At 31.2% G+C, this 26,343-nt stretch overlaps 2 protein-coding genes and 1 pseudogene across 4 annotated transcripts; 1 reads left to right on the plus strand and 2 right to left on the minus strand.

The window, feature by feature from the left end:
• Positions 1 to 1,597: 1,597 nt before the first annotated feature.
• LOC105254194 (probable cytochrome P450 6a13) lies at positions 1,598 to 7,578 on the minus strand. 3 transcript variants are annotated; one of them, XM_025407640.1, is made up of 10 exons: positions 7,330 to 7,401; positions 6,805 to 6,860; positions 6,431 to 6,545; positions 5,590 to 5,807; positions 4,948 to 5,323; positions 3,422 to 3,950; positions 2,948 to 3,169; positions 2,504 to 2,755; positions 2,222 to 2,386; positions 1,598 to 1,959 (listed from the first exon to the last, which is right to left on the minus strand). In XM_025407640.1, the coding sequence occupies exons 5-10, from the start codon at positions 5,281 to 5,283 to the stop codon at positions 1,946 to 1,948; spliced, it is 1,518 nt and encodes a 505-aa protein (XP_025263425.1). In that variant the 5' UTR covers positions 5,284 to 5,323; positions 5,590 to 5,807; positions 6,431 to 6,545; positions 6,805 to 6,860; positions 7,330 to 7,401; the 3' UTR covers positions 1,598 to 1,945. The 3 variants fall into 3 exon arrangements, with proteins under 3 accessions (XP_025263425.1, XP_025263426.1, XP_025263427.1); XM_025407641.1 differs by lacking the exon at positions 6,805 to 6,860 and having other exon boundaries at positions 7,330 to 7,578; XM_025407642.1 differs by lacking the exons at positions 5,590 to 5,807; positions 6,431 to 6,545; positions 6,805 to 6,860; positions 7,330 to 7,401 and adding an exon at positions 5,520 to 5,542.
• A 1,499-nt stretch (positions 7,579 to 9,077) lies between these two features.
• LOC105254195 lies at positions 9,078 to 12,290 on the plus strand (annotated as a pseudogene).
• A 1,503-nt stretch (positions 12,291 to 13,793) lies between these two features.
• LOC105254196 (pro-resilin) lies at positions 13,794 to 24,514 on the minus strand. Its single transcript, XM_011262708.3, has 4 exons — positions 24,413 to 24,514; positions 22,232 to 22,348; positions 14,987 to 15,379; positions 13,794 to 14,875 (listed from the first exon to the last, which is right to left on the minus strand). The coding sequence occupies exons 2-4, from the start codon at positions 22,244 to 22,246 to the stop codon at positions 14,612 to 14,614; spliced, it is 672 nt and encodes a 223-aa protein (XP_011261010.1). The 5' UTR covers positions 22,247 to 22,348; positions 24,413 to 24,514; the 3' UTR covers positions 13,794 to 14,611.
• Positions 24,515 to 26,343: the final 1,829 nt, after the last annotated feature.

Consider the following 26,343-nt stretch of genomic DNA (forward strand, 5'->3'; position numbering starts at 1 on the left):
TCAAGATTTGGAAACGGTATCAAAATACGAAAAAGATAGTGATATGAAATTAATATAGCCCTGATATAAAGATGGCTTTCCAAATTTGCGCTTACCGGCAATATGGTTGAGTCAGTAATTTTGGAGCAAGATCTAGAATGTTCTATATGATGTACTTCCGGTTCGAGAACTTTCTCTGATAGCACGTGCTCATTTTATTCTCTTTTCGATATTCTCGATATAACTGATTAATATATTCTGTAAAAACAATTGCTGCGTTCATTACATACGACAGTTATTCACGAAAATCTCACGCAAACAATCTGGAATTATTTCTTAACAAAGTTTATCGTAGGTAAATCGCTTCTGAAAAACTGTGGTTTTGTAGCCGTTTATTCAAATTGTGGACGTTGAAATAAATGTTCACTGGTACAGAAAACCTTTTCACTAACAGTTTGATTTATTAATACAAAGTTTGATTAATACAAAGTTTGATTTATTAATCGACAGCACATTTATCGAATTATAAAAATTGACCAAAAAGTCGATACATTCGACAATCCTTCGCGAACGTTCTACAATTACTCTCGGCAGGCCTTCGCCAAAATCGTGCGCAGTGTTAGACGATTCTTCGCTAACTGTTCGAACATCGCAATCAAATTTTCGGTTATCGCGACAAGTGGTGCTGAGCTATCATAGAGATAGCGTGGGGCACGCATTCCTTAATATATATACAAGGTAGGGCCAAAGTTCCGGATCGGATAAATAGAAAATATTAATTTTTTGAAAAAATGGTTTAGACAGAAAAAAATGGCTTAAAACATCTATTAGCTGATGGTATTTATTTGACCTTGGAAAGCGCGGTCAAGAACACTATAAAAATTATAAATGGCAACTCCTATTTATTATTACATATATAATTAAATATTTTTTCATCAAGTACGTTCCAAATTATGAGGCTTGAAATCATTTCTCAATTTTATATGAATCATAAAATATCTTGAAAAATATTCATTTTTCGATTATCTTACCTTAATACTTTTATGTACAAAATAATGAGAGGAATCAATTGGTGTAAAGAAAACACATAGTTGTTTCAAAGAAGAAATATGTAATTTGCAATTAATAACTTGGAAAGATTTGATGAAAAGATATTTAATTGTAGTGTTTTGGAAAGCTCATGACCTCAGCTGTAAGAAAATGTAATAAAAAATAGGGGTTGCCATTTAAGATTTTTATGGCGACTGCTCTTACCACTGAGCTATTCCGACACCGATATCATTCTCGCCTATTTGTTTATAACTCGGAAAATGAAATGCGATCTTTCAGCTACGCGTGAATTAAACTAAATCGAAAGGAATTAGGCTCGTTATGTATTAAACAACAAGATAAGAAAACTGGCGTCTCCGAGCCACAGCGGATGGTAATGCCTAAAAATTCTTTAATTGTACGCGAAAATTTAAACGAGAACAAAGCATATGCATATATTTATCGCCCGGCAAGCGAAAGACTCGGGTTCGATTCCCGATTCAGCGACTTCGCCCCGATATTTTTCTTGTCTACGTCTCTTCAGAGAGGTAAAGAGGGTTTTATAGAATTCTCAAAAATGAGAATCTATATATCTTGGTAAATGCATCAAGTAAAATATATGTATATGCCTTGTGTTATCGTTTAAATTTTCGCGTACAATTTAAAGAATTTTTCAATTCCTTTCGATTTAGTTTAATTATTTAACTTGTTCTCTTCCCTGAGATTGCACTAGGTCCTATCCCGCATAACAAGAATTAAATTCCTTTACCGAAAAAGGACCACCGAACGAATAGGCGTAAAAACGCAGAGTTAAACAGACCTTCGGTCGCTGACCTGTATCAGGCCCTTCACATTCGTTCGACCCGATCCATACACACGCCCGAATAAAGTGTGTCACGAGGTAAGTAAGTTATGTTCTTCCATACAGCTCATCCTTTCAGGGTCTGGACCCTGTGTATAAGTGATAATACACAGTAATAAGTAATATACAGTAATAAGTGATAATACACTGATTCACTTTCAGAGAGTTCGTCCTAGTTTTTAGAACATATTATTATATTTGGAATATTATTAAAATTTTGATTACGAGTGAATAGACCTTGCATAGCTATTATAATTCTAATTTATAGATATTTCTTCATCTTTTTTCACCTCTGCTTCTGGAGAGTAGTATTATAGCTTAAACGAAGCGATTAATTTTAGTCATACTAACGATTAATTTTGGTTATTCTCAAATGTATTCCATGCTTTGGTGCTAACATAGTTGCTTTGGGATTAATTATGTAGGGTATTTGCGTTTTATCGCAAACCTCAACTTTATAGTTGCGTAGAATCTTTACAAGACCAATCTTTGTTTGATAAATGGCAAAACGAGCACCTGAAAATAGAAAATTATTATTATAAGAAAAGTTTCTCGATTAAAATATTGTTACATGTAAATCAAAACAAACAAAACTTGAAGGAAATGTATTTAAATCTACGTGTTTTATTTTACCAATGCAATTCCTTGGTCCATCACCAAAAGGTAAATAATGCATCGGATGTCTAGCTTGCACTGCTTCGTCATTAAATCTTTCTGGATCAAAAACATCTGGCTTCGGATAAATATCCGGATCTCGGTGAATCGCTAAAACCGGAATCCATACCTTTTGATCCTTTGGTATATCAAGTCTGGCACCATCGAAAATATAACTTGATGTAGATTGTCTTATAAGAATTGTCACTACCGGATATTTTCGTAAAGTTTCTGCATATATTAAGAATAATGTAAGAAAGAAATTATTACGTAAGAAAGAATTATTTGAAATGTTATTTGTGAAATGTATATACATATGTTTTAAAAATTAATTTATTAGTAATAAAACTGTTGATATTATAGTGACACTGAAACTCAACAGCATATATTTCTTTTATTGAATTTCTTCTTTGAATGACGTACCTTTGAAAACTTTATCCAAATAATTCATTTTTTTAATTTTCTCATATGTTAAATTGCTATCATGGTTAGTGTACTCTTGATCAATTTCCTCACGTAGCTTGTCTTGTATTTGTTCATTTAATGCTAATTCATAAAGTGCATGGCTCATGGTCAACGATGAAGTTTCAAAACCGGCAAGGAAAAATACGAACGCTTGAGAAGCTATCAAGCTGTCGGTCATCTCTGAAATGTGATATTTTTTTATTAATTCTTTTTATTAATTATGATTTTCATTGAATATTAACAATTACGAAAAAAATATTTATTATTTAACAATTAATGTTCAATACTTTTAAAAAAACTTATTATAAGTTTATGTAAACTTATTATATATTCGGTATTATATATGCAAAACTCATAAATAATTTATAATTTTTGTTTAAAAAGTTTTTCCATCACACAAAATTTTCATGATACTAAATAACTGTCACTCACCGATATCGCCCATTTTATCTGGATTCTTTTTTAATTCGCGCAGAATATCAATGAAATCATGTCTAATGATATTATTGGTTTCTCTGTAATTCATCATTTCTATGACAACGCGCATGAAAAATTGACTGGCCTGCGTTTGTAATGATATGATATAATTGAGTATTTCGGAGAACCGTGGCATAGATTGTTTTATTGTCGCCCGTAAAATACTTTTCCAAGTTGGCGTGAAGACCATTCTTCCCATCCTACGAAATTCGCTGTCTTCGTCCGACAGAGCATTCATTTCGATGCCAAAAGCACAAGTACCGATTACATCAGTCGTATATTTTGCCATTATTTCACGAAATTCTATAGGTTCATTTTTGCTCACTAATTTTTCTATATATTGTTCAAGATGATCTGCGCATTCCGATATTAATGAGAACATCTCTTTTAGTTTACCAGATGTAAAAACGGGCGATAAACATGTTCTTAAAGGTCGCCATCTTTTAGGCTCTAAACCAAAAAGATGTTGTGACAGTGGATCAACCTACGATATAATAAAAAACATAATTATAATTAAATAACATTTTTCATTTTTATTAAATTATAACAATTTGATTGAAGGAATACAAGACTATTTAAAACTAATATGATTTTTCAATGGTTATCAGAAAATGTTAATTTGTTAGAAAATATTGTAGTAAAGAATATAAAAATATTGTAGTAAAGAATATAAAATTATCACACTTATATAATTCGAAATACATTTATGTATAGGAGACCGGGGACAAAAGTATCATTTTTTGTATTATAGGTCACTAATTAATTATCGTTAGAGATATAAAAAAAAGATTATATGTTGAAAAGCTCTACATTTATTGCTCTATTATTATACCTATGTTTCAATCTCAAATGATAGATATTTAAAGAGCTACTGTAGTTTTTCGCAAGTACGTTGATTATTAACTTTTATCTTGGGGGGACCTGGGACGAAAGTCTAACATAGTCTGGGGATAAAAGTATCAGTTCTTATTTTCGGAAAAATAAAATAAATATGACTTTTTTCAACTTAAGGCAACTTTTATTATAATCTTTTAATAAGCAAGATATCTTTTTTATAAATTTATATTATATTATATTAAAATAAAAAAAATAAATATTTATTTTTATTATCTTTGAAAAACTTAAAAGAAGTAATCTTCGTTAAGCAAAATAATTATAAATAATATCATAAAATAGGTATACTTAATACCACACCAGTCTTGTACTTTTTTAAGTCTAAATAATAATTTAATTCAAAATAATAGTGTAAAAATTGCATAATAACTACTTATATAAAAGAGATTGGAATCTATTCCGAATCACAATTATGGCATACGTAATAATAATCGCCTTTACAGTTATTATGGGACTTATACTTTAAGCCCTTATACTTTAAGCATTGAAACATGTTATTTTCGTCCACAGAGTATCGTGTTACTTTTGTCCCCGGTGTTCCCTATATAATTCGAATATTTAATATAATTTAAAATATTTGTACATACTTTTTCACTGCCACGAGGAAATCCTCTATCGGCGAACTTGGAAAAATCTTTGATAAGAATATCCTTAATTAAATCTGGATTTTTTACAATAAGAATGGGTGTCTTTCTATTGAATATTCCAATCATGGATTCATTTTTGTACTCATTGTATATTTCCATTAAATAAATACCTGGGAGCTTTTTACCAAGCATAACATCTTTAAAATTACCAAAAATTGGTATCGGTTTTGGACCGCGAATACCACGTGATTTCCAAAAGTCATAGTTTGATGTAAAATAATAGTAAACAACAAGAAGTACGGCAGCAATTCCACATAGTATTTCAAAAGATCCCATTGTTCTGTAGCTACCAATCAATTATTTCGAGCGATGTTTGCTAAAAAAGAAAAAATAATATTTCGTCTAAAAAGCTCATTTTAGAAAATTTAATAAAAAGTTTGATAAGTTAAATATGTTTAACGAAATATAAATTTGCGCCAACTAATTTTTTGATCAGATTTTATCGACATCAATAGATCGCTTATAGATATTGTAGGGATAATAACAGTAGGGAAATTATATTGATAAGTCACCCCTTGTGTAATGGTTTCCGATTCAAGAATATTCTCGTTTATATTCAAATGTTTATATTTGCGAAATTACTTGCAAAAAGAATCGGTCCTGAAGATAAGTTGATATGTTGATTGAACGTTAGTCGTTGACGAGCCGCGAGAAATATTACATATAAAAGACGATAAGCGCTATCAGAGAAACGTTGTCAGACTTATCAATTTCTTCGCTATCTATATTCTGTTTCTCAAATATATATACAGAGTGTGTCAAAACTTTAGAAACGGCCAATTATCTCCGAAATAGTGGTCCTGTGGAAAAATGTTTGTGACGTTGTAGGGTTTTAAGTGATGCATTATGTAATAATATTATTATATTTATAACCTTGAAGAGTGTTGTCAAGGTCACGTGAAGGTCAATTCACAATTACATATTTTTCTTAAAAATAATTAGTGTTTTCTTTAAAATGTGTGTTTTCTTAAAAATAATTAGTGTTTTCTTTACACCCATTGATTCATATTATTTTACGCATAAAAGTATTAAGGTAAGGTAATCAAAAAATGAATATTTTATTAGATATTTTATGGTTTATGTAAAATTAAAAAATTATTTCAAGCCTCATCAAATATTTAATAAAAAAATACTTTATTACAGTATTTTGGAAAGCTCTCAAGATAAGCTATAAAAATATACAATAAATGTACTTTTTGAGTTATGAGGCTTGAAATAATTTCTTAATTTTACATAAACCATAAAATATTTAGTAAAATATTTATTCGATTATCTTACCTTAACACTTTCATGTATATAATATGAGAGGAATCAATTAGTATAAAGAAAAAACATAGTTGTGTTTAAAAAAAATATATAATTGTCAATTGTAAATTTACATAATTTGTAGAAATTTTTTTGTTAATAACTTTTTAATACAAACCGAGCGACGTCTAAAATTTTTTGACTGTCAGGACAGTGATCTTGACAATATATATCAAGGTCGTCTTGATTCGACCCTGATATCTTTTTCTAAAGTTTTATCGAACTTTCTTAAACTGTAACAATAAAACTACTTTGAAAATAATTTCATATGTTGACAAATTGTTAAAAAAAACAGCTTTTAAATTGTAACGCGCTCTAACGTCATGCAAATTACTTTGATTTAAAATTTACCAATATAATTTATATATATATATATATATATATATATATATATGCAATAATAAATAAAATTTTATTTTATGATTTTAATTAATGCATAATATTATGGTCGAATTAAAAATAAAATTTTATACCTATATGACTTAAACTCACCAAATTGAAGTGTAATCAACCAAAAGAGAAATATCATTCGTTCATCTTAATATATTCTATCATAAAAATGAAAGAATGCTGTGTTTAATAGCAAAATAGGAATAAAGTGGGCTCAAAGAATGATATAAAAAAGTTTTTAAATATACAAAAGTTTTTAAATATAAACAACCATGCATATGACACTCATTCTGTATAAAATTTGGGATTAAACAGTGTTTCAATATTGTGCTTCAAAAATAACTCGCGTACTGTTACAAATCCATATTAACACAACGTAATAAAATTATATTGTTCGTAATAATATCGTTTTCTATATTAAAATTACAAATGTATCTAACATCAAACTGACGTTGTCTATGGTGCGATTATGTACATTAATGGTTAGAAACACGTTACATCTTTTTCAATCAATATGATATGCGAAGTCATTATCTTTCGATAATTCACATTTTTTTTTGTTCTCAAGTGAACAATTTCCGTGTAATAATATGATAAAATATGAAAATTGAGGAAATTGATTGTTACCTTTTTGGCGAGACAGGGAATAGATATTCATTTTGAAATTATTTTTCAAAATATTATTAGGTTTAATAGTATATATTTAATAATATATTATACGTTTTGAAATATTCCGTTTTGCGTAATTCCAAGCCTAGGTAACATCTAAATAAACGATGAATATAACGTATTTAAATTCGATAATGTAATTGATGATTACAACAGCTGACACATCCAGAATTCAATCGACTAATTTGCTACTATGTGATTGGAAATACTACTGACTTGTCCAAATTTTATCGAATTATAAAGCGTATGCGCTATTAGAGATACGTGAATAAAAAGATAAGTCACGATGAATTGTAAAAATTATATCATCAAGATTTATCTTAAATGCAAAATCGAATATATGACTTCGTATATCATAATACCAAGATAACGTAACTGATTAAATAATTCTTAATAACACTATGCTATATGCTATTACATATGTACACTGCAACGCAATTAATAAAATCAAATCGTAAGACAAATGTCATTTTTTGGTAATTATAATTGCCTAACTGCATAGAAAACAATTAAGTGTTAAATTAACAATTATATACTTAAATTAACGCGTTCATTTTCTATACAGGGTGTCCCATTTTAAGTGTCCATCACAAATATCTCTCTCATTTTTTATTTTAGAGAAAAATGGTTCAGACATATTTTGTATGGTTTCGAGGGGACCATAAGATGGTACCATTGATTTGATCTTGAAGAGTCATTTGAAGTTACCTCAATTTTTTTAAATGGCACTTCTTATTTTTTATTACATATTCTTGTAGCTGACCTCGAGAACTTTCCAAAACACTATAATCAAATGTTTTTTCGTGAAATACTTTTCGAGTTATAAAGCTCCAAATTTACAAAATTTTGATAAAAATACAAAATATTTCGTAAAACATTCACTTTCCGATAGTCTTATCTTACATGATCCAGCCAGTCAAGGCAAGATCCGAGCATGATCCAGCCAGTCAAGGCAAGATTCGAGCATGATCCAGCTATCATTCACAACAAAAATGGAGCAATTTTTCTGTGCCTTAAGAACCTATAAATTCTAATGATTTTCATTTGTATTGACGTTTATATTGTTATCAACTTTATTATTTATTTATAAAAAAAGTAAAATGGAGCAAATTCTCCATTCTTCAAATGGAGAAATTTGGATATTATGAAAGAGCAAATTAGCTGAATTTTTTGGTACTTGAGAAATTTAATTTTTGTTTACGTTACTGGCTGAGAGCTTGAGGGTTGAAAAGACTATTTAAGTTACGCTAGAAGTTAGGCTGATCGCAGAGAACGGTCGTAGTCGTAGATGTAAAGTAAAGGTGCAATTTCATTGACGCTAAAAAGTAGCGTCAACCATTGATTGAACAAGGAAATAAGTAGTTGCTTCATTGTTTAATCAATGGCGCTACTTTTTAGCGTCAATGAAATTGCACCTTAAGACAGAGAAAAATGTATACGTAAATAGCATGTATATTTTTCTCTGCCTTACTTTACGTCTACGACTACGACAGACGTAAGCGCTAAAATCTCGTTCTTTGCCATCAGTCTTAAGGCCGCAGCACACACTTTTGCATAAGCGCATAATCATAAGCATAAGAAAATTGATTGGTTCATTTTCTTATGCATATACTTGGGGACCAATCAATTTCCTTATGCTTATGGTTATGCCACAGGTTATGCGCTTATGCAAAAGTGTGTGCTGCGGCCTTTACGCCGCATGTGACGGCACCCTGACGGCACTCAATGTAAGTAAATCCGTTGATTTTCGCTTCATGCTCCTTTCTAAGTATTCTTTATTCAATATGGATCTGTTTTTTTCAGCTGCACTGCTGCACTAGTGTAATAAGTTAGAAAGAAACAAACATACTTTCTTTCACTCTAACTAATTGCACTAGTGCAGCTAAAAAGAACAGACCCTTTAGGTTTGTTTTTTATTCTTACACTGAACTGAACTAGTTCTGCACTAGAACTGAGCCAGTGCAAGCGAGAACTGAGAGTGCAGACGGGAGTAGAAAACGATACAGTGTAAACTAGTGTAAAGCAGTGCAAAAATATGGCGCGTCACATTATACATAATGTTATACATAATATTATACATACATATATTTCAAATAAAATTATTAAAATTACTCTTATTAGATTTCACAGATTAAGATTTTCTAACCTTACAAATTTTATATTTTACTCAACAGTAACTGGTAACGATTTTTACTTTATAAATTGTGAACATTATATATATACACATATATATTGAAATATAAATTTTGTAAAATTTTTTTTGATCTAAAAAAACTTCTATTTTTATACTTACATTAACCTTTAAGTTTTGAAATTGCCGGCTATATTCAGTGCAGGAATAAAAAACACCTCCTTGGTTGCTCTACACTGCTTGCACTACCTCCAGACCTAGTGCAGCCAGTTCAGTGAACTCGTGCACTAAGTTTTCCTGCACTGGAATAACGAACGGTATCGGTTACACCAGTTCTGGAATAACGAACGCTTTAGTGTACACTTTTTGAACTAGTGCAGCCAGTGCAGGAATAAAAAACAAACCTTATGATATAGCTTGTTATAACCTTACAAAGTTGAGAAATAAACTCGCACGAGGCACAAAGTTGTATTAATACGTAATTATTAATACGAATATTTGACTAATAATATAAGTTGTAGTGCGATTGATATTTATTTATTTGTATCACATTGGTTTTCTATTTTGCGTAACAATGACAGTGAAAAATGAAAAATCAGATAATGGAAGATGATGAAAGAGAAACGAAGACGATTCTAGCAAAGAAGCAGTCATCGCAGATAATTCGCGTGCAACAACGGTTTATCAGGATCAGATATGTTTCTCAAAAGAAGAAAAGCTGAACAAAAGCGTAGCTAGTTTAATTGGAGCTAGGGGACGAGAGTCGATAGATAAAAACAAATTCGAAGACAATGTTCATAGATGCATAAAAGATAGTACCATACCCCTTATTTATTTACAAGGGTGAAATAAAAAGAGTAAAGATATAAACTTTTTATTTTCATGCTCTTACAAGTGTAAAATAATGTTTTATTGTTTTAAACATATCTAAAGAATATTTAAAGATATCTAAGAAAATAATTTTCTATAAAGAAAAATTTAATATATTTATGTATTTAATATTCATTAAATTTTGAAATAAATATAAATATGTGTACGTTTATTTTTTTGATAAAAAAATTGTTTTTTAATTTTGTTTTATTATTTTGTGTCTTTTGGTAAAAAGAATTGTTCTCTAATTTATTATTTTATATATTTTCTTATAGGTCCTATAGTAATGATAAGAGTACTGAAGATGGATTGTAGCTGTCTGGATGGTTTGTAGCTTATTATTTGAATTTAATTATATAAATCTATGATCATTTGTTTCATTGTAGTATAGAAAAATCATTAATGAATAATGTTTCAATGAAATAGATATGCATCGATGTATCTCTAAACTATGCAGTCCACTTGTAACTGGTGGATATGATTCCGAATTAAATCAAGTGAGTATATTTAGTTATTTATTAAAGTTATTTAATTAAAGTTTGTTTTATATTGTATGTTTTTGTTGATGAAATTTTTATTATGTCACTTATTATATAAAAAGCATGTGTTTTTAATTAAGATTTTACAAGTTTATTATGTATTATTATACAGGGTGTCCCATTTAACTTGACACAAGAAAAAAATGTAATTGTTAATTGCAAATTACATTTTTTTTCGAAACAATTATGTATTTTCTTTACACCAATTGATTCTTCTCATTATTTTGTACATAAAAGTATTAAGGTAAAATAAATAAAAAGTATTAGGGTAAAAGTATTAAGGTAAAATAAATAAAAAGTATTAAGGTAAAATAATCGAAAAATGAATATTTTACAAGATATTTTACGGTTTATGTAAAATTAAAAAATGATTTCAAGCCTCATAACTTGGAAAGTACGTAATGAAAATTAACTTAATTATAGTTTTGGAAAGCTCTTGAGATGAGCTACAAGAATATGCAAAAGCATATAGGGTGTCCCATTTAAAAAGTTGGAGCTGACCTTCACGTAATCTTCAGATGGCTCTTCAAGATCAAACTAATGACACCATCTTATGTCCCCCTTGAAACCATACAACTTTTGTCTGAAACATTTTTTCGTATCTTTTAAACTTTATGAGATATTTCGATGTGTCAAGTTAAATGGAACACCCTGTATACTGTGCACATGTAAAGAATAAAATTGATTCTTTTTTTAGGTAGTTATTTGTCAAGGCATGGTGCGCAATGAAAACATAGTTTACAGTGTTCTGTTACATGAAATGATTTATGTTTGACTATTGTCGTAATAAATTAGATATGAAAAAAATTGATCATCTAGTCTGTACAGAAGTCAGAGCAGCAAATGTCGGTCATTGTAATCATTTATAAGTTCAATGCTACAAGGCGATTCGTCTTTTACTAATAAAAGTAACGCATCAGGTAAATTGTTTTAAAATATTGATTTTAAAAAAGGATGATTCATTCGTCTTTATATGTGCATGCTATTTTTAATTTATAATATATATATTTATATGTAATATGTTATTTTTCCAGAATTGTGTGAAACATAAAGCTAAAATGTTAATAATGGCAGTATACACATTATCAGAAGAGGTAGCAGATGCATAGAAAGAGTATTCACAAAATGCTACAATGATTTGAAACTAATTGATAGAAGAATTTGTAGAGGAATTCAGATGATATGCCGAGAGCATATGCAGTACATCTATACGGGTATAATTGTTAAATTTTATAAAAATTGTGTCGAGAGAATACACAAATTAGTCGATTAAATTGGAAATATATGTACACACAATCTGTTTGATAATATTATTGATGATATTTGCTGATATTTATACTTATTAATAAATCAATATTATATGACAAACATTCTACTTTATTTACGGTTAATTTTTAACAAACATTTAGTAAATTTAAAGTTAAATAATTAAAATTGTAAGTTAAGACAGTATACAACAATAACATCATATTACAATTACTTTTTACTATATGGTATAAATAAAAACTTCGAAATCTATAATGATCTAATTAATTTGTGTGTACAACTTCATTAATAATCAAGTGAATAATAGTCATTGGAAATTTGACATCAGATATTTACACATCATACATTTAATATGGATGGTATAGACTTTATTAAAAGCATTTGACATTTTAATTGAGTATTTCTTTTATTCATTTATATTTTATTATATGTATTTCAATCGAAACTAGGGTTGATTATAGAAGTATTTCTAGTTATATAAATCGGCAATTTCAAAGAAAGAGAACATTAGTATTATTTTAAATTTTATTATAACATAAAATTTTCTTCTTGAGTATATCGCTTCATTACATAATTCAATCGCAAATTAATTTTATATATATAGTCTTAATCTGTAGTAATTGTCTATACTAACATTATTTAAAGAATCTTCATTTATTTCGAGATTTCAAATGGTGAAGATAAAACAAGTTTTAGTGCAGAATAAGGCAGAATAACATAAATGAAGAGTATTATACATCTATTTTCTATTTCCTCTATGTTCTCTATTTCTTTTCATCTTGTATAATTTTTATCACAAAGCTAAACATAAACATGATTTTATTATACAATCATATAGGAAGTTTAATATGAGTCAGCGTTCAATCTTTTATGATGAACTAATCTGTAAATATTTGTTATCAAAATAAAGCTATAAATAATGATTGTATAACACAAATTAAATAACGCTGATAATTACAATATTATTATTATATTTAAAAGTCTACAAAAAACAAAGGAGAAGAGGGGATTGATTTGTGTTGATAAACAATTTGCCCCAAAATTAGCAGAAAGAATATTGTTATTTCTTAAATAAAATTTATATTAGGAATAAATCTACAAGAATAATAATATTACTCGTTTTTGAATTATAAGTATTAAAAGTATTATTAAAGCTTCTCACACGTACTCAAACAGCGTACAAACGTCTTTTGGATTCCCTAAGTACGTCCTGCACGGATATAGGAGATATCCTGATGCTCTGTTTGTAGTCCTCGTACATTCTGAGGAATAGTCCTGAGGAATAGTAAATGAGCGCCTCACATAAAGCCTAGATATATCCTCAGGAGGTTCTATTTCAAAGTCCTAAAGATATTTACAGAATGTCCATAGGAAATTTTATAACTATTGAAATGTCTACGATACATCCTAAATTGGTCCAGAATATACTATTGAAGTGCTTTATATGCTATTTTCAGGATTAATTTAGGTTATATCCAGCATATTTTTTCCTACATTTTATATCAGGTTGCTAGTTTATATGCTGAATATATGTTTGTATATGCATATATAATTTTTTAAATTTAATTTTAAATTTAATTTTTTTTAAATTTCTTCTTAAATAATCCTGAAAATATATGCTGCATATAATCTAAATTAAGCCTTCAAGCATATATATATATAGTATATCAATTACATATTTTCTGAACTAATTTGGGATGTAATGAGAAACACAAAAAGATATCCTTAAAATATTTCTTACAGCCACGCAGGACTTCCTTAAGAGATAAAAAAACATTTTGAGCTGTTTTATGATCCTGAAGATATCTTGTGCTGTCTAGATAAGGAACACAAAAGGATATCCTTAAAATATCTCTTACAGTTCCGCAGGACTCTCTTAAAAGATCCAAAAAATATCATGAGCTGTTTGGCTTTATATCATATCCTGAACAAATCCCGCGTATATCCCGAGGATTTCAGGATATATTCAGGATCATCCTGAAGATATCTTGTGCTGTTTGGGTACGCGCGTGATTAAAATTCAGAAATGTAAATAAATGTTTAGATTATTGTTTGAGTGAAGGTAAACTTTGACGGAATTTTAATTTGAATATTTAGATATTAAATGATCAAATTTGGAGAATTGTGAAAGATAATAGTCTACTCTTCGACATTGTCACTAGGAAAAAATTGATTCAAAATTTCGTAAGAAATAACGCTATATAAACTTTTCGCCAATTTTGAAACATGCATGCTGTTATTGATATAAGAAATATATAACAAGCACTTGTCCTCTATGTAAGCTACATAAGCATTTTTCTTTCACAATACGTCTTTTTTTTGTTACCTCTAATGGGTTTTTTTTAGAGTGTCGTTACATAGAGTATAACGATTCATTGTGCTATAGTCTCTTTTGATTTGACGGAAATTGACAACCCTAGTCTCGACGCTAAAGCTAGTAGCCTCGAAAGTCTCCCGGCCGAGATATGTCATAGCGGGGATTCCCGTCATAAGACACCTGTGCGCTGAAGCCGTGCTGCCAATCAGCTGTGTATCGCACGATTTGCGTCCTGCCGTCCGGAAGTTGCACCCTGTATTCGCCGCGAACGATGTCGCCATCGCTAATAGCGTTGTGGGAATAATCGTTGCCGAAAGCGTCCTCCTTCACGGCGTAATTGAAGTCGAAGGGCATGCCGGGTTCGTGATGATGATGGTCGTGCTGTACAGCGAGAGACATATCAATCAAAAAGTTAGATACGTGATTAAGTATTTAGAATAATATAGAATTCTTTCTTCAAGTATTTATCAAACTTTTTCATGCATTACTTACAGCAGGCTCGATAGTATTCCTGTTGGTACCAGTCCCTTGGCCGGTATAGGGCGGATAACCAGATGTGGGGGTCGGCCTGGGTACGCCATAAGTTGGCGTCGGCCTGGGCACACCATAAGTCGGCGTCGGCCTGGGCACACCATAGGTCGGCGTCGGTCTAGGCTCGAGGTAAGTTGGCGTCGGTCTGGGAACACTGGGCGTCGGTCTAGTCCCAGGGAAACTCGGTGTCGGTCTCGATCCAGGGAAGCTCGGCGTGGGCTTCGGAAATTGCACCGGCGGCTTGCTGTACGAGTAGCCACCCTTCGTCGGCTCTGGTGGCAGATATGTGTTGCGCCGTGTGCCTGGTGGTAGATCACCAATAACATTGGCCACCGTCACGCAGAGCACGGCCAGCTACGCAGGAGAAGTCGGGATTGTTAAGAAACATGCTCTCCGAGCGAAAGAAATTACGGCGTAGTCTCAATAAAGGGACTTGCGTTGATAAGATTGACTCGAAGAAGCTTTTAATCATCCAATATATATTGTATAGTAGGGGAAACGGGTGGAACTAGGTCAGTCCGTAATGCCACCTACAAGTAACTCTACCCAACTGTCACTCACCGATTTGGATGAAATTGCGCACACTTGTAGAACATTGAAAAATATTGAACACGTATTTTTTTATTTTTTCCCAAAACGCTTTTAGGGGTGGAAACCATCCTTAAAGGGTGTAAACATCCCTGGAAATGAAGTATCGCTCTATGATTAATACGCCCAGGGTATAGATAGCAACTGAACATGTTTTTAACAAATGTTGAGACCATATATTGTACCCCAAAAATCATTTTGAGGGTGGAACCTTTTGTTTTCATCCATCGGTCTAATTTTTTTTGAAGAGTTAACTCATTTTTGAAGAGTTTCACCTCCTCCAGGGGTGAGTACCATCCCTTTCCACCTTTAAAATGATTTTTGTTGCAAACATGTCAGTCTGGGCGTATTAATCCTAGAGCAATACCCCATTTCCAGGGATGCTTACCTCTTTCAAGGGTGGTTTCCAGCCCTAGAAAGCGTTCTAGGAAAAAATAAAAAAACACGTTTTCAATATTTTTCAATGTTGTACAAGTGTGCGCAGTTTCATCCAGATCGATGAGAGACAATTGGGTAGTGTTACTTGCTAGATCTAAAAGTTCCTTTGTAACCTCCGTGGTTATCTGAGGTTATAAATAACGATCCAACTTTGTCAATATATTGTATATATCAATAAAGTTTCTTGTAATAAGGGAAAAATAGAGAAGAATGTCCAGATTCTTTTTAAATCAAACGTTACCAGTTTCGTATTTTATGAGGTTTTCGATCGTAAATAAATAGATAACATATTCTTCACCGAGACTATTAAAGAGCAAGGAGCAGAAACACCTCTCTTACGATATGATATGTAATTTTTTATTAATTTGAAGGACTTGGAACGGAGTTACACACTTGACTATACTACACGCGCGAGAGAAAGTCGTGTGAATTCTCCGAGATTTCAAAGATTAGGGGGGATTCATAATTTCGCATAATAAATCTTCTTTCTTGTCGATCTATCTTTTGTTTTAATATTTATTACTCATTAATTATTGTGTGTGCTACATTACTGCCATTCATTTAGAAGATATATTGCCAAACTTCAATGGAGGAGCTTTTACTCGACGTTCTTAAATCACAAATTTCATATTTCCCGAATAAACAGAAATGAAATCGAGATAATGCGTTACGCTTTCAAATGCGATAATACACATTCGAGTTACAAATATGGCCATTACTTTATTTCGCGACGCTCGATGCAGGCTCATCGCGTCATTTGCAATATGAATGCGCAAGACGAAGACGTGTTTTTATAATCGGAACATATGTCAGCAGTCGACATTTCGAGAAATCGTCCAGGTCCAGCTATATGAGAACGCATGTAATAAGCCGTCACGATGTCGCAAACCTGATGACAGTTTAGTGCCATCAGCGTAGACATGTATTGACAATCGGCGCATTTATGGATTCTACCCTGCAATTTTAATTATGCATCGCATGTACTTGTATTATACGCAGAATTTCAATTTCGTCGCTTGGCTTATATTCTTCAGAACTTTTCATATCTTAATATTATTATTAATATTATTTTTAGTATTTTTTTTATTAATTTTAATATTTTATAAAACATATTAAATAGTAAGACTTTTTTATCATTTTATTTTATTAATATTTTATAACACGCAGAGGCAGTATATTCTTTTAATAGAGACAACATAATTACAAAATATTATATATTTTTATTTATATTTTCTGTCGTAAGAAATGTCTAAACTTGACAGTTTAGTGCCATCAGCGTAGACGTGTATTGACAATCGACGCATTTATGGATTCTACACTGCAATTTTAATTATGCATCGCATGTACTTGTATTATACGCAGAATTTCAATTTCGTCGCTTTGCTTATATTCTTCAGAACTTTTCATATCTTAATATTATTATTAATATTATTTTTAATATTTTTTTTTATTAATTTTAATATTTTATATTTTATAAAACATATTAATTAGTAAGACCTTTTTATCATTTTATTTTATTAATATTTTATAACACGCAGAGGCAGTATATTTTTTTAATAGAGACAACATAATTACAAAATATTATATATTTTTATTTATATTTTCTGTCGTGAGAAATGTCTAAACTTGACAGTTTAGTGCCATCAGCGTAGACGTGTATTGACAATCGGCGCATTTATGGATTCTACATCTGCAATTTTAATTATGCATCGCATGTACTTGTATTATACGCAGAATTTCAATTTCGTCGCTTTGCTTATATTCTTCAGAACTTTTCATATCTTAATATTATTATTAATATTATTTTTAATATCTTTTTTTATTAATTTTAATATTTTATAAAACATATTAAATAGTAAGACTTTTTTATCATTTTATTTTATTAATATTTTATAACACACAGAGGCAGTATATTTTTTTAATAGAGACAACATAATTACAAAATATTATATATTTTTATTTATATTTTCTGTCGTGAGAAATGTCTAAACTTGACAGTTTAGTGCCATCAGCGTAGACGTGTATTGACAATCGGCGCATTTATGGATTCTACATCTGCAATTTTAATTATGCATCGCATGTACTTGTATTATACGCAGAATTTCAATTTCGTCGCTTTGCTTATATTCTTCAGAACTGTTCATATCTTAATATTATTATTAATATTATTTTTAATATTTTTTTTTATTAATTTTAATATTTTATAAAACATATTAAATAGTAAGACTTTTTTATCATTTTATTTTATTAATATTTTATAACACACAGAGGCAGTATATTCTTTGAATAGAGACAACATAATTACAAACAAAATATTATATATTTTTATTTATATTTTCTGTCGTAAGAAATGTCTAAACTTTTTGTATATGAATATTATAGAAATAGGTCAAAATAGTAGATTTACACAATGGGGGGGAGGAGAGGCTAATAGCCGGACACATGAGTTTCCGTCAAGCTTCGATTCTATCGCAATGCTATATATCTAATACAATAGAATACTTTTATTCGATTTATCGGCATCATTTCCACGCGAAAAGGACGCTCCTCAATTTTCAGAGATCCGGTGTTAAATATCGGTGAACAATCGTTCCCGTGGATGACATTTGTGTCGCGATTAAGCGCTTATCAGTTACAAATGCGAGTCGTTTCGCGAGTCGTATTATAAGCGTGTAATTTTAATAAATCAAGCGTGTCTTCTGTTACCGCTGATAGCTTGATATTTAATATGTCAAGACGTCGGGAAAATATTTTTTCCTCGGTGCAACATATCTCGCATATTACGACTTTTGATGAGATTGATGGAAATAATTATTTGTGATGAAACGTATGTCGAATGGATAAAAAAATTTTTTATCTATCGTCCTCAATGTTTTCTTGTCAATATTATTACATGTTAGTTTAATAAATCATTGAAAATTGAGGCTATAAATTAAATGTAATTTTCTTTTTCTGCGATAATTTTATATTAGAATCAATATCTATAATTAATATGAAGATTATAAACAACATTTGATTTAATTTTAAAAGTTTAAAAGTATCGCGATGTTGATATTTCTATCGCACAGTTATACTATATATATTAATTCACATAATATTCTTTTGTAACTTGCAACAAAAAAAAAGTTATGAGAAATATTTTATATATTTTAATTATTTGAAGTAAATTAATTCGATAAATTAATAAGATTTAGGTTTTGCATCAAATTTAATTAACGTTGATCGGATTTTATGAATAATATATTAAGTTATTTTTATATATATAATAATATATTTAATAATATATTAAGTTATTTTTATATATTTGAATTTTATTAATCACGTAAAAGAGAAATAATTATCACGTAAAAGAGAAATAATTATCGATATAAATGCTATCTGAAAAATTTATTAGAAAATTTTTTACGATTGATTACGCGACTGACTATAATAACGTAACTATTTACTTGGGCCAAGAGAAATTATAAAATATATAAGCAAAGAAAAAAGACAAATAATAAGATAACATAATTATTAATTGATTTGCAATTAATTAACGATATCAACCGGATCATCAGGTTGTACTCGAGAAATTTGTATAAATTGTATTTTATACAAATTACAACATCTATTTAAAAAAGACACGTGTAACAAGTCAGAAGAGAAAAGAATAATGTAACTATTAATTGATTGACACTTCTTTTGTGGAATGATTAACGATATCAATTATTAGATTGCATTCGCGAAATTTATATAAATTACATTTTGTTTTATCATTTCATACAATTTTGTTTTATCATTGTTACTTTTCTCTCATGTAAATATAAAGCACATCTCCATTATTTATACATTAGCGATTAAGATTATTGCTACAATTTTTCGATAAATAAAATGACAGGAAAACGCATGAATGTGAAGAAACGCTTCGCTTGCGTCTTCAAGAAACTGAAGACATAAATGTTCGCGATTTCGCATACGATAAGCGCCGCGGGACTCCTATAATTTTTTTCACCGACATAATAACAATTCGCGATTGATACGCGCGATTCGTCGTCGCAATTAACTCTCACGCGGCACCGTTGAAAGAAAATCGATGTGAAAGAGGAGCAGACCGAATCAATAAATGTTGGCGAAGTGTTGGTTACGGCAACTCATGTTCTCTATCTTTCTCTCTCTTTGGAAGAGAAGCGGCAGGCGAGCTGTGCTCTATTGCGACAGTAAAGACCTTTGTATTATGCTCTTAACCCTGTACTTCGAGAATGCAACGATCGGTGCGAGAGAAAGAAGGGTATGAGTATGTGTGTGTGTGTGTGTGTGTATGTATTTATGCATTAAATATAAAGTATAAATACGGGAGTGGGAAGGGAAGAAGCCTGTGTAAAGAGGCTGCGCCCGCGGGTATGCGAGGCGACTTCGCTTCAGTGATCGATCGAAATGTGGAGAAGTTACATTATGGATATTGATAAATGCGATTGCAAGCACCTCGATTTATCGATGCCGATATGCGTCACTATGCGACTATACAGTGTCATTGCGCGTCCTTTAAATCATTCCGCGATGCAACGCGTCGCGTGGGCGCGCACTGACGTTTATATTATGCCTCGCGATGATATCACCGACCATTGTTGTAATCGCTTTTCTTCATATTTAATAAGAAATAATGAGGGACGCGCTGTAACAATGACACTCGGATTGCTCGAGCCGCGTTTTAGAAACTTTTCCCGACTTTAATCCCTTCGGAAGCCAGTCTATATTCATCGATAAGAGAACATCTCCTTTGTGGGTCGCAATCTATCCCGATAAAGCATGCGTGGGAAGAAGAACTTCCCATACAGCACAGAACATTGTTGTAACTTTATAGCAATATTGTAGCAATATTGTAATATTGTTGTAACATTACAGCAATATTGCAGCAATATTGTAATATTATTATAACATTGCAGCAATATTGTAATATTGTTGTAACATTATGGCAATATTGTAGCAATATTGCAGCAATATTGTAATATTGTTGTAACATTGCAGCAATATTGTAATATTGTTGTAACATTATAGCAATATTGCTGCAATATTGAAGCAATATTGTAGCGATATTGCAGCAATATTGTAGCAATATTGCAACAATATTGCAGCAATATTGTAATATTGTTGTAACATTGCAGCAATATTGTAATATTGTTGTAACATTGTAGCAATATTATAATATTGCGACAATATTGTTGCAATATTACAACAATGTTCTATGCTGTATAAGTAATAATATTTCCCGAGAAACATTTGGGACGAATAGATACCCTATTCTCAGGAACAAAGTTTGTTGAAAATAAAATGTTGTAATTCAGGCGACAGTTTAGCTATTTTCGAACAGTATTTTACAATCGATCATCGATTTGCCGCGGATAAGAGATTAATCAAGCGAGAATTACATGGGCGACAGCTGTAAGTGATTTAACAAAGACGATTTTATCGAAATCCTCTCCTGGGGATTGAGTCGTAGCGGAGTTTAACAAACGACATAAAGGTCGCGTCGGGCAAAGAGGAAGAGCCGATCTTGTCTAATCGACCACGCGAGACATATGGCAAAACAAGTTCCTCGTGTATTGCATATTTACACATATTTATATTTTTATCGATGTTCGATCAAAGTTAATCGGTGGTCGCGGTAATTCATACTCAGGGAATTCTAGGAATTTAAATGTCTCGTGTGTATCAATGAACTTGTACTATCACGCACGAGTAACGCTGTCTGCTTCTGTTTCAAATATGCCGACACTTTTATCAATCGATAAATTACCACGCTGACTTTTAATGCGATAGATTACCATAAACCGCCGTTTGTAATTATAATGAACGAGGAGAGACGGCTGTAAACAATAAAGCAAGAGCCACGTACGATGCCTCTCCATAATTCATACTTCCGGCTCGATTGATTCGACGGATTCTCTTTCATCACGCGAGATTACTTGCAAAATTCTACTTGTGCGATTTTTCAAACCGAACGGCATTTCTATTACTTGATTGCTAATCCTGACGCAGGACACGTGGGCGGAAACGAGCCCTGATGCAACGTCTTACACCTACTAAATAACGCGGATTCGTCACGATATGAAAGAAGCTCGCGATCTCGCATAACTAATTTTGCGATATAATGAATGAATAATGCAGATATGAGAAAAGGCTGAATTTTCTTCTTCATCTCACCTGTAAATAGTACATCTTGCGGCCACACTAAGTGATGAAAGTCGACGTGCTGGAACCACGCTAACTCGCGTACCCGTTAGCGGTGAAACAACAACCCTTTAGGGGACAATCAACGCACTGCGAAAAAGTTTTTCAAGTTAGCACTCTACTGAGGGGAGGTCGGCGATTTTTGCTATGCGAAAGAAGATAGCGAGAGACGTTTTACGATCGTATGAATGCGCGATGGAAAAGGGCATATGCCTCGAGAACGGCGATTATTTTCGCATTATTAACGATGACTCTTTTTACAATATATCATCTCTCGTCTTCTAAAGATTATGCACTGAGAAAAATCGTTTGACTGTACCAACAAGATATGTATATGATTGAAAACATTTTGGTTAAATCCAAAATATATTTTTTCCTCTTACGAGCAGTAGTGCCAGAAAGAGGACGCTAGCTTTTTGATTGTGTGTGTTTGAGCTATCCTCTTCTTGCATCACTGTTTATCAGTTTAATTTCTAACGAATTGCATTTAAAATAATTTATTCAATAATCTGGACTGAATTTATCCAATAATCTTGTTGGAATTCAGAATATTAAACGGACTTTTAAGATTGGATGGAAAAAATTTTAGACGACTTAGTGCTGGCGAGTTTAGTATTATTAGCCAGAAAATTTGGTAAATTTAACAGGAAGAAATTAATCAGATTCATCTGGTAATTCCTATAAGAATTCTGATTCGTCCATTTTCCAACAGACATACTGGTTGAATCTACCAGAATTATAATTAATGAAACCAGATTTTTTTCTCAGTGCACTGTTTATCATGTTTAATTTTAACAAACTGAATTTAAAATAATTTATTCAATAATCTAGATTGAATTTATCCAATAATTTTGTTGGAATTCAGAATATTAATCAGACTTTTGAAATTAGATGGAAAAAATTTTAGACGACTTGGTGCTGGCGAGTTTAGTATTATCAACCAGAAAATTTGATAAATTTAACAGGAAGAAATTAATCAGATTCATCTGGTAATTCCTACAAGAATTCTGATTCGTCCATTTTCCAACAGACATACCGGTTGAATCTACCAGAATTCTAATTAATGCAACCAGATTTTTTTCTCAGTGCACTGTTTATCATGTTTAATTTTAACAAACTGAATTTAAAATAATTTATTCAATAATCTGGATTGAATTTATCTAATAATCTTGTTGGAATTCAGAATATTAAACAGACTTTTGAGATTAGAGATGGAAAAAATTTTAAACGACTTGGTGCTGGCGAGTTTAGTATTATCAACCAGAAAATTTGATAAATTTAACAGGAAGAAATTAATCAGATTCATCTGGTAATTCCTACAAGAATTCTGATTCGTCCATTTTCCAACAGACATACTGGTTGAATCTACCAGAATTCTAATTAGTGCAACCAGATATTTTTCTCAGTGTATTAAATGTATCAATTATAAAATAAATTAATGTCGCTAGTCAAATAATCCAAGGATCGTTGAAAAAAAAGTGTAGTCGACCAAACTAGCCAGAAATTTTATTTATTAATACGACGTTTCGACCATATGGTTGTGGTCGAAAAAAAACGTTAAATTCGAATCTAGACAAAGAAAACGTTAAATTCGAATCTAGTTAAATAACGTTTTTTTTTGTCAATTTGACTTGTGCAGTTTTGCAAGATTATCTTCTATGCCTGTCTCCTGATTATTATTACATCGTATATACTTGATAAGGACCACAATCATATGGTCGAAACGTCGTATTATAACATAATAAACAAAATTTCTGGCTAGTTTGGTCGACTACACTTTTTTTTTCAACGATCCTTAAAAGTATCAAATTAGTGTTACGTTTCCAATCTTTTTTTTTTGCAACAATAATAACGCGCACATAAGTATCATCCGCTATCAAAGTTTGAGGCTGATAGTATCTCGATGCTTTTCAAAAACACAATGCGAATAATCGAAAGAAATTACACTGATTCAAAAATTAAAAAAATTTTTAATAAAAAAAAAAAGAATGCAATATTGAAGATCAATGACGATGCATCACCGAAAAAATGCCAAAATGAAATATCACCGGGGGTTTGGTAGTTTTTCTCGCGGCGAAGGGAGGAGGAGAGAGTATTCACAGACGAGACAAGCTGCGGGATTATGTTAGCACACGTGTGTATGTGTATACGAACAGAGTATGCGAATTGTCGTCGATTATTGTTGTTGTGTTGTTGTTGTCACACTCTCCGTCGCACGACTGTGAATAAAGTCGGTATGTAACTGCTCGGCATGCCGGCACGTTGGGTTTATATAGCATGGGCCTCTAATAAGACGATTCTTGAACGGTGTTGGGACCCCGGTGTAGGGGGCGAGTAGGGGGCGAGTAGGGGGACCCCCCCTCGTCGCACGGAGGGACCGACTCCCTTGCTGCGCCTTGTCTTATCTTGCCTTGCCTTGCCTTGTCTTACCTTGCCTCATCGTTGCGTCTTACCTTGCCTTACAACTTGGGAGGGTAAAGCGCGCGAGAGATCCTTTTCTCGTTAGGTCGCGATACGGTCAGCTATATAGGGTGTATCTCTGGAGGAAAAAAAAGAGGAGAGCTCCCTCATACACGTTTCCCGGGGACGCAAAAGTCAAAGTGTCATCCGATATTGAAATTTTCGTCATTTCCTAATCATGTGATATTAAATGATCAATTAATTAGAATTCAGATTTTCGCGATTTTTCATTTGTAATGATTTTTCCAAAATAATAATCTTTTTTTTTAATAATTGACGCACTTGAATCATACTAAAAGTTAAAATAAAAACAGAGAGAATAGAATCAAGTGAGATAATTAAGATTTTAAATATCTTTGAATATTTTAAATTAAAAATATAAGAATATAAAAGTGATTATAAGATAGCAATCAAAATAAAATAGGGAAAAAGGCAAAAAAACCACAGCGCTAGGTTAATGGTAGCTACAATTAAAAATGAAAGAATTTTTAATATATAATAAGTCAACACATGTTCATATAATCATAATCAGTTGACGCATAATTAAAACGATAGACGTACGTTTCGATCCCGTTCGGATCATTATCAATGTCTAACAAAGGTAAAATTCAAAATTAACGGAAAATTATAAAAACAAAATATGGATAAAAAAAAAGTCGCAATAAAATCGATATAAACAGAGATCTCACGGACGCAAACAGAATAAAAAATGGATATAAGAACGATATAAAATTATAAAAGAAAAAATAAATATAATAAAAGGCACGCGCATAATTATAAAGAAAGAAAATTAAATGGACATCTCTATTTTACATGAATTAATCATAAACATCTCTATTTTAAATTAATTAATTAATTTTTAAATAAAAACACTAATTATAAAATCAATAGGTATTTTCTAATTCTCGATGACTGTTAAATATTATGCGTATTATGTTGCAATATTTATCACACACACTCTTATTTTATATATTTATAATATAAGAGCTATTACTTCTCGTTGTATTAAAAATTTACTATTTTTATTTATTAATTAGTTTAAATTTTTATTTATTTATTTATTTATTAATTTAACTTTTTACTTATTAATTTTGATTTAAATTTACAATAAATATCAAAAATATAATAGATACATCGATATCATATTAGCAAGTCAAAATTTGGATACGCTATATGTCAATCAATGTGCCTTACATTAATCTTTCGACTGTTGTATTCTCGTAGCGAATGTGTAAAGCTCGTTAAAAATAATTTTTCTTTATCGTCGAAAAAAATAACGAGAGTTTCATTGATAACCGATCATAGATCCCGGATTTCGCGATCGGAATTTTCTTCTTTAACGAACCGCTTAGCTTAGGATTCGTTTGATGCCTGTCGGTTTGTTAGCATTTGAAGTTGCTAAACCAAGATCGAGAGATTCACAACGTCGTAGCCGATCTGTACCAGTGAATGGCGATCTTCGTCCAGTTATCTGTGAACGAGGCGAATGAAAGAGACGGCACTCAATGCAACGCTCGATGCTGCACTACAGCGTTTGATCTACGAGTTTCTAATACGACCGTCCGCGTAATCGATGGTGTAATGCGAGGTTTCGAATTCGCCGAGTTCATCTTTCATGCCTCTCC

Source organism: Camponotus floridanus, unplaced genomic scaffold (assembly GCF_003227725.1).
Source record: "Camponotus floridanus strain SB8 unplaced genomic scaffold, Cflo_v7.5 scaffold181, whole genome shotgun sequence".
Classification (NCBI taxonomy): Eukaryota; Metazoa; Arthropoda; class Insecta; order Hymenoptera; family Formicidae; genus Camponotus; species Camponotus floridanus.

What these genes read in the sequence shown, in the direction of transcription:
- LOC105254194 (XM_025407641.1), bottom strand. Translation starts at nt 5,283, where the DNA reads ATGGGATCTTTTGAAATACTATGTGGAATTGCTGCCGTACTTCTTGTT. An exon ending in TTTGGATAAAGTTTTCAAAG is followed by an intron (nt 2,756 to 2,947) that starts GTACGTCATTCA and finishes TAATATATGCAG; the next exon opens with AAACTTTACGAAAATATCCG. An exon ending in TGGACCAAGGAATTGCATTG is followed by an intron (nt 2,387 to 2,503) that starts GTAAAATAAAAC and finishes TTCTATTTTCAG; the next exon opens with GTGCTCGTTTTGCCATTTAT.
- LOC105254196 (XM_011262708.3), bottom strand. An exon ending in GGAATACTATCGAGCCTGCT is followed by an intron (nt 14,876 to 14,986) that starts GTAAGTAATGCA and finishes CTCGCTGTACAG; the next exon opens with CACGACCATCATCATCACGA.